General features: G+C 37.0%; 1 protein-coding gene across 1 annotated transcript in view; it reads left to right on the top strand.

Moving 5' to 3' along the window:
• The first annotated feature begins 4,916 nt into the window (after positions 1 to 4,916).
• LOC114046337 (vertebrate ancient opsin-like) overlaps positions 4,917 to 9,405 on the top strand; it is a 234,071-nt gene continuing 229,582 nt past the window's right edge. The window contains exon 1 of the mRNA XM_027866642.1: positions 4,917 to 5,262. Coding sequence (XP_027722443.1) covers positions 4,920 to 5,262 — 343 coding nt within the window. The 5' untranslated portion in view covers positions 4,917 to 4,919. The remainder of the gene's footprint in view (positions 5,263 to 9,405) is intronic.

Genomic DNA, 9,405 nt, shown 5'->3' with positions numbered 1-9,405 from the left:
TTTCTCTGTACACTTAAATTGAACACCCTCTCTCAAACTCTGGAGCTATCCTCTTCTTATCTAAACTGTCAGGAAGAAACTTTAAGGGTACTGAAGCTGGGGTCTGTGAGCTAGTTTTGTAAAATTTTTCATAACTCTTTCAATATAATTGGTTTTAGTCATAGTCTTATATGTTTTATTAATTTAAAAAATATTAGTTTTAGAAGGGGTCCATAGGCTTCACTAGATTGCCAGCGAGATCCAACACACACACACACACACACACACACACACACACACACACACACACACACACACACACACACCCTTCCCCCACAGATTAGAGGACTGATGGGCAGGAAAGATATGTATCACCTTCTCTACCTGAGGAGAGAAGAAAGCCACCTCTTTTGTATTTGTCCATACTTAGAAGGGCCCTAAGGAGGAAGCTGCTGGACAGCTCTCCAGCTACAAGCAGGGAAGGCGGCAGAGAACGAATAGGGAGGGTTTGGGGATACTGGTGGGAGAGCAGCCAATTCCATTGGGGGTGGGCGTGGGGTGGGGTGGAGTCTCTGTCCAGAGTACCACACACTAGTAAAAGTAGAGGCGAAGTACACAGGGTCTCATATACTGGAGTTGTATAGGCAGTGGAGGGGAAGGCTCATTAAGCCGACAACGCTGAGGAAAAGTAGACAAAGTGCAGTGGATCAAGCTGCCTTCAACCCTCAAAGCTTGGAGCAGGCTGCAGAGAGGCTCCTGCAGAGGAAGGAGCAAGGCAGGAGGGGACAGAACACTATGTTATTTGGTCACAGACCTTTTGTCGGACTCTTATTTGCTAATCTCCACTTTGGTTCTTTGTCCTTTCCACCTGATTTCAGGAAGGTGGAAGAGGGGGCAGAATAAAACAGTGAAGTCTGCTTTTTAAAAAATTTTGATGCCCAACCTCAACATGTTGGAGACAGGAGGAGGGTGGAATGAATAACCCAAAGTGAAGAACATGAGAAGGACGCTCATATCAGCTTGCATAGTGGCCTGGGATCAGAGGGCAGAAAGGTTTGCAAAGACTTGGAAAGTAAGTACTTTTAACCCAATTAAGAATGGGTAAAACTCTCCAGAGTGTTTTGTGTATGTGTGTGTGTGTGTGTGTGTGTGTGTGTGTGTGTGTGTGAAAGAGACAGACAGATAGATGGATAGATAGGTAGACACAGAGAGACAGAGACAGAATGAGAGGGAGAGACAGAGAAAGTGTGCTTGTGAGAGAGGGAGAGATTAAGACACAGAGAAACACAAAGACACACAGAGAAAATGTGCCTGAGGGACAGAGACAGACAGAAAGGCAGAGACAGATAGACAGTGAGACAGAGACAGAGATGAAGGGAGGGAGAGAGGGAGAGACAGAGAGAGATGGAAACAGACACACAGAGGAGAGACAGACTGACAGAGAAGAGACACAGAGGAAAAAGGAAAAAGGGAGAGAGAAAGAAACAGAAGGAGACAGAGACAGACAGACAAGTTGTATGTGTTGGCCCATACAGGCCTTTGGCTCAATTGATCCCATGATATGTTCTTATTAAGCATAGGTTGCTAGTTGTAAACATGGAATCAAGGCTAGTGAACTGGTACCAGGACCTTGAATAATACAAGCCCTGTGCTATACGCACACCAGATTACTCTCTAAAGATGAACATTTGGGCCTCTGGAAAACATTTTTACATTCAAGATAATTCTGGGTTTTACTTCTGAGTGAACTGTATCTCTGTTAAATTTCGAGGACGTTAGAAAATACAGAATGGTAGCAGTCATAATAGAAGAGAAAAAGAAGGTATCTCAATTTAAAAAAAAAATCTTACTATGTTAATTTTACACTACAGGTAAATTCAAAGATGTGAAGTCTACCATATTGGCCTTTCGTTGCCAGGTCAAGAACCAGTTTTGATTTGTGAATAAGTTTAACTAGCCGAAATCAAGCTTAATAGATATCATAATGTTACTAAATTCAAGAGAGATTAAAAGGACTCCACCCAAGGCCCAGATATGCACTCAGCAACAGCACTGATACCAACTATCTTTCAAAATTCTGCTTTTAACAAGAACTTTATTATGTAGGATTCCTTTATTTATTAAATAAAGTTTGAAATGGTGATGCTAATTTTCTTAATAGTAAAATAATTTAGAACTAAAAGTTCATAATTAATATTTTAACTAAAATAACATGCAAAATATCCATTTATTGAACATTTTGATATTTTGTGTGACTTGCATTGGGTAAGGTTGTTGTTCAATCATTTCAGTTTTGTCTGACTCTTTGTGACCCCATTTTGAGATTTTCTTGACAAAGACACTGGAGTGGCTCTCCATTTTCTTCTCTAGTTCATTTTATGGATTAGGAAAACAAAGCAAATACGGTTAAGTGACTTGCTCAGGGTCCCACAGTAAGTGTTGGAGGCCGGATTTGAACTGAGGAAAATGAATTTTCCTGCCTCCAGGCCTGGTATGTCAATATTTTATCTGTAACAATCTATTTCCCAGGAATGAAAAACTTTAGAAAATATGTAGATATAGATATATATTATATATGTACATATACATACATAGATTTATGTATTTTAATATATACATACACATATATTTTAAATTTACTTTGACAGGTAACTCAAGGTATAAGTTATTAAAAAGGAAAAACTAATTTTAGGCAATAGCTTCAATATTGATCATTTGCTAATGAAAATTTTCCTTACTAGACAAAATAACAGAAGTCCAAAAAGCCTTCTATTTTTCAAAGGCAGAAAGACTATGATAGCAAACATGAAAAGTCATCTTTTTCTTTTCATTTCTACCGAGTCAACAAATGTATGAGATTAATCAGAGTTTGGATTTGAGAGTCAGATGCAGGCAGGTGCTAATTTAAAACAATGAATGACCAAGATCCTCAAGCATGTAGAAGGGAAAAAAAGCATCTGCCAAAGCACCAAGTCTTTGTGGAAACCCTCAGTGAATAGGAGGAAAAGTATAATCCAGTTCATTCAACATAGTCATATGATATTTTATATTTTACAACATTTTATAGGTTCATAAAGTGCTTTCTTCATAGTAAACCTCTAAGTAGTTAGTACAAGTATTTCCTTATTTTTCAGATGAAGAAACTGATGCTTAGAGAGATCAATTGATTTGTTCAAAGTGTAACAAACAGACAATAGTACCTAGAGGAGACAGGACATGAATATGAATCCTGGTGACTAATGCAGTAGACAGAGTGATTTGGAATCAAAGGACCTGGCTTAAAATCCCAGCTCTGTGGCTTACTACCTGTTTGACCTTAGTCAAGTCAGACTTTCTGGGGGATTTGTATTAGAAGATCTCAAAAGTCCTTTCCAAGTCTAAATCTATTGTCCTAAGATCAAGTTAATTTCAGTGATGAGCTCTGTAGACATTTGTTGAACAAATAAGAAAGCAGCAAAGGGACAAGAAGATTAATCAGAAATTGAAGTGAGTAAATGATCCGTCAAGTAATGTCTATGAAACTGAGACTGAAAGAAAGAATACTTCTCAGCCACATTCAGAGAAGCATGGCATAAACTGACAGTTGAGACCTGATCCATGCTTGGGGCACTGACACTAATTGACTATGTGAAAAATTGTGTTACCTCTCTGGACCTCAGTTTCCTCATCTGTAAAATGAGACAGTTGGGTAAAATGATCTCCAAGGTTACTGTTCTGTGGTCAGTGTTCTTTTCCTGCTTTGTGTAGCTCCTATTTCCCCGCATGATCATGACTGATGACAGCAAATCAAGTTAATTGAATACTGTTTGGTCATTTCAGTCATGTTTGACTCTTAATGATCCCATTTGGGGTTTTCTCAGCACATACCAGAGTGATTTGCCATTTCCTTCTACAGCTCATTTTACAGATAAGGAAACTCAGGCAAACAGAGTTAAATGACTTGTTCAGGGTCACACTGCTAGTAAGAATCTGAGGCCAGATTTGAAATCAGGAAAACGGGTCTTACTGACTCCAGGCCTGGCACTCTATCCACTGTGCTACCTAACTGTCCCAACTGAATACTAACAGCTCATATTTATAGAGTCCTTCAAGCTTTACCTTTTAGGCTTGTCAAGAACCTTCCTCAAAGCAACCCTGTAAAGAAGAGTAAATACTATTATTCTCATTTGACACAAAACAGGGACATGGATTTTCCATGTTTGAATTTTCCATGCCCTGGTTACATTCAAATGAAAAAAATTGAGGCTCTGAGAATTTAAATCATGTTGGTAGCATTATATAAATGTCAAAAGCAAGATTTGAACCAAAGTCTCCCGGCTTCAAGTGTGGGACTCTTCCTACTACATCATATGGCTTCTCAATGTTTGTATCCTTTTCAAGTGTGCATGTATGTATGTATAGGCATATTGTAGCAAATGAAAGAATCCTGAAGAATCTTAGCAGTCACATTTCCAGATTATAATAGGCTCTGACTCAGATGCCCTGTCCTGGTATGAAAATGAACATTTTCACTTTCATCTTCCCTTCCTTCTTCTTCTCCTTAGGATACTTTGCCATGAGGAAATGATGTTGGATGTTGCCATTTGTAATAGTGCTCCACTGAGGAACTCTCTTCTACATAAGGAAAACAACCTCATAAGGAAGCATTTGAACATTTAGCCTTCTCTATGTCTCCAGATTGCTCAGTCATGGTTTCTAACCAGTCAAGATAAAAAGCAGGCCCCTTTCAGGCTACTCCTGAAACCAGGTACTTCAGATTACAAAGATAAAAAAAGGCTTTGATCCTGTTCATTAGAACTATTTGTGGGCCTATTGCTCTCAGATTGACTAATGCTTAGAGTAAAAAGCGGAAGGCTTTAATTTTTTTTTTGTGGCAACTGAAAAATTTGGAAAAAAATATTTTTCTTTACTGGATTTCTCTTCTTCATCTGGTATCTAAAATGAGTATCAATCTGACAACAAACCTGAGCTTTGGGACTCTGCTGACTGACTCTGAGGAAAAACAAAGAAATGGGCTTTCTAGAACAGGTCACACGGTTGTGGCAGTATTCCTGGGTTTAATACTTATTTTGGGTTTCGTCAATAACTTCATTGTGCTCGTCCTCTTCTGCAAGTTTAAAGTCCTTCGAAATCCTGTGAACATGCTTTTGCTGAACATCAGCATCAGTGACATGCTGGTTTGCCTTTCAGGTACCACATTGAGTTTTGCATCCAGCATCCGAGGCAGGTGGATTGGAGGATACCATGGGTGCAGGTGGTATGGTTTTGCCAACTCTTGTTTTGGTAAGAAGTCCAGAAATCTGAAGTGTCTTGGCAGTTATGAGCAGGGTCATAGATCTTTTTCTTGGATCTTTTTCTTTTTCTTCCTTATAAATCTAAGGAAGGTTTTTTTTTTTTCTTTTTTGCTCCTGTGTGAGTATCCAGGAATGTGGTAAATCAAAAGTTTCTGTCTTTTGGTGTGTTTTTCAGATTGATGATCAAATCTAAATAGCACTGTGTTTTCCCTTTATCTGAATCACAGCAGTAAAAGAAGAATTATGCAAAACACACTTCCTACAGATGACTTATATTATGTCTCGTTATATTTGCTGTCTTTAGTTATTAATTTGAAAAAGCATGTGTTACTTAGAATGGTTGAATAATGAAATGGTAAAGAGAATGACTAATAGATTACCAAAATACCTTGGCAGCAAGACTTCTCAAACATAGCCCTTTGTAATAACCATTTTACTTGGTTAGTTATAGGCTTTCTTTGAGTATGTAAAAAATGACCTGACATCTCTGATAGAACTTAGCTTCTAAAATTTAATGTTCCTGAATGTTTGATTTACTTGGTTGCAATACTAATTTATATGTAGTACTAGAATTTATGGGCAGCTACGGGGCTCAATAGATAGAATGCTAGGCATGGAGTCAGAAAAATCTGAGTTCAAATCTGGCTTCATACACTTACTAGCTATGAGATCCTTGGCAAGTCTCATAACCCTGCTTTCCTCAGTTTCCTCATCTGTAAAATGAGCTGGAGAAGGAAAAGGCAAACTTCTCCAGTATCTTTGCCCAGAAAACCCTCAAAAGGGGTCACAAAGAGTAGGACAAGACTGAAAACAACTAAACAACAGAAATAAAATTTATGACATTGATTCATAGGACAAACAGTGTGGCAGAGTAGATAGAAAGCCAATTTTGGATTCAGGAAGTCTAGAGTTTAAAAGTCTTACCTCTGATATGTAGTGATTGTGTGACCTAACGCAAGTCCCAGGAATATCTATAAGATTGTGAATTATAGAACAGGTACCTGTTTGCCCTGATAGAGGGACTTTCTTCACTAGGATTTCTCTATTCCATTGACATTACAGGTTCTGTATAATAATAATAATAATAACAATAATGATAAATAGTATACTAGTTCCCTAAAGGAACTTTAGAAGTAATTTATTCTAAACCCCTTATTTTACAGATGAGAAAGTTAAAGCCCAGGAAGAGAGGTGTCTTCCTCAAGATCAGATAGATGTGTTAAAGAAGTCTATTTTTTGTAACAGAACTGTACTCATTTGTGAGATACCTGAATGCAAAACAGGCTATCAAAATCATTCTTAGCCTCTTGAGGAGGCTTTAGTATGTTGATTCAGCCTCCTGCACAAACTTCTGCTGTTACTCTTTTTTTTTTTTAACTTTCAAATGGTTTGGATAAAGGCTTTTGCTTTGGGGAAAAATGTTAAAGATCTGGTTAGAATAGCTTTTGGCAGAACAAAATATCCTATTGTAATTTCACTTTGGACAGTCATCTAAAGAAAATATAATTAATATATCCATTCTTGGAAACAAGGGTTGTGTATGTGGTCTTTGAATTAAATAATTAAACCTGCTAAGTTATTATTGACAAATAATTGAAATATGCTATTTTGAGAGTTATTCCCCATTACATTACTCTTGCTTTTCTTTGTGAATACTTTCCTCAGTAACTGAAGAAGGGGTAAGAGGAAAGAAACTGGGATCATGTGGATAGGAATTATCCCACAAACTTTTTCTTTCCCTGTCTCAGTCCTGACCTCTAGCTCTTTACCGTATTATTAACCCAGAGAGGAGGGTAAGAGAGGGGACAAGAAAAGGGGCAGAATGGCAGATGAAATATCCCTATTGGGATAGTGTTAAGTAGTAGCAAAAGTGATTTAGACCTCAAAAGTTCTAGACATGGGGATTCTTAACTACTTTATATCACTTATCTTTGGTGAAGCCTATGGACATCTTGTCTGAATAAGGATTTTTAAATGCATAAAATAAAGTACAGAAAATTATGAAGAAAGATCAAAATTAGTGACAATAAAGATACATTTTTTCCCCTCCCAAGTTTACAGATTCCCTGAAATTTTTGAATAGAATTCTTGAGAATCCATGTTTAAGAACTCCTGTTGTAGGCCAATGCTTTGCTTATGACAGGCACTCATTAAATACTTGGTCTTGAGCAATGGGAGGGCACCCTGGCATGTCCCATCTTCAATTAAAACCTTAGCACTTAAGGATAGAAACACTATGATGTAAAAGCTTCTCATATTTTTGCTTATCTTCGTGAGAGCTGAGTTTTCTTCAAGTCCCTTCTTAGACCTATCACATGAGTATGTAAGTCTTAGGAAGTTTCCTAAGGTACAGAGGTTAAGTGACTTGCTCAAAGTTAAACCTCTGGTGTCAGTGGTGGGACTTGAACCCAGGTCTTCCTGATTCCAGGCCCAGCATTCTATCAATTGCTTCATGCTATCTCTAGACATATCATTATGTCTAAATTTGTTTAAAAAAAAAAGAAAAGGGAAAAAAGAAATTTACATGATAGCTTTATTATATATTTAAAAGGAATAGCAAGTTGTACATACTAGATTTGCAGTTTCATGTGCAATCATGTTTTTATTATATGATGTAATGGAAATGCTTTTTAAATTTGATTAATTAAAATATAAATAAATAAATTAAAATGTTATTATATTTATATTATATAATATTGAATATTTTATTATTATATACTATATTTAAAAATAGAGATGGAGGATGACTAGTTATTCTGACTGAGTTATTTGTACCTTTGGTGGTGACATCTCAGGTCTAAGGTCTATTCTGTTGCTTTGCATATTCAGAAACTTGATTTTATCCATTAACCAGCTTGATGATCATTTAAAGGGGAGATATCCACATTAATTAAACACACAAGAAATTGACTGATAAACCCAAAGTTTTACTAAGAGGTATCCTTGCCAATAGAAATAAAATGCATCTGCTGGTCTGCAAGTCCTTTTGTTAGTAGAAATATCCATTTGTAAAAACCCGATTGGTGGCAACTAGGTGGTACAATGGATAGAGCTCTGGCCTTGGAGTCAGGAGGACCTGAGTTCAAATCTGACCTCAGACACTTGACAGTTACTATCTGTGGGACCCTGGGCAAGTAACTTAACCTCGATTGACTTACCAAAAAGCAAAAAACAAAAACAAAATGAAAAACAAAACCAGATTAGGACTAAGGGCTTTTTTGATAAGTACAGAGTCAGAGTATAGGTAGAATATATTTGCTGGGTTTAGAGTCAGGAAGACCTGAGTTCAAATCCAGTCTCAAATATTTAATAACTCTGTAACCCCAGGTAGGTCACTTAATTGCTGTTTGCCTCAGTTTCCTCACCTGTAAAATGTGGATAGTAACAGTACTAACCTCACAGGATTGTTGTGAGATAATATTTGTTAAGTGTTAAGCATAGTGTCTGGAACATAGTACTATTTAAAGGTTAGTTATTATTACTACTATCATATGTTATCATTTATTATTATTATTATTATTATTATTATTATTATTATTATTATTATTATTATTATTATATGTTAACCAAACTATGAGAATTTGATGTTCCCCATCCCATTTTTAGGGCTATCAGCCTATAAAGAATACTGGTATATTGTGTTAGCTAGTCAGGATACCCTGTCTTCTGCACATAACTGGAGAAAATCTTTATCACATAACTCTACTTTCCCAATGTTTTGATGAGTCACCAAAAGCTTTCACTATCACAACACAACATGTGATGGACATAAAATAATTTTTATTTGGTAGCAACCTTCTTACATTTTAGCTGGGAGTCAGACGGTACTTGATAGTCACATTTGTAAATTGTCTCTTCTTAGGTGTGTTACTGTCAAGGTTTCCACAGATAGCTGATGTCATGCATTTTGCATTGCTTTTTGCTAGTTTCAATTTTAGAGAGTAACATTTTGGTGAAGCAATTGGGGTTAAGTGACTTGCCCAGGGTCACACAGCTAGTAAGTGTCAAGTCTCTGGTCTGAGACCGAATTGGAACTCAGGTCCTCCTTACTCCAAGGCCAGAGCTCTCCACCACCTAGCTGCCCCCTTCTTCTTCTTCTTCTTCTTCTTCTTCTTCTTCTTCTTCTTCTTCT

This window comes from Vombatus ursinus, unplaced genomic scaffold (assembly GCF_900497805.2).
Source record: "Vombatus ursinus unplaced genomic scaffold, bare-nosed wombat genome assembly UNPS02014781.1, whole genome shotgun sequence".
In the NCBI taxonomy this organism is placed as follows: Eukaryota; Metazoa; Chordata; class Mammalia; order Diprotodontia; family Vombatidae; genus Vombatus; species Vombatus ursinus.
Note: the sequence above shows the minus strand (reverse complement) of the source record. Positions and strands in the feature narration are given on the sequence as shown.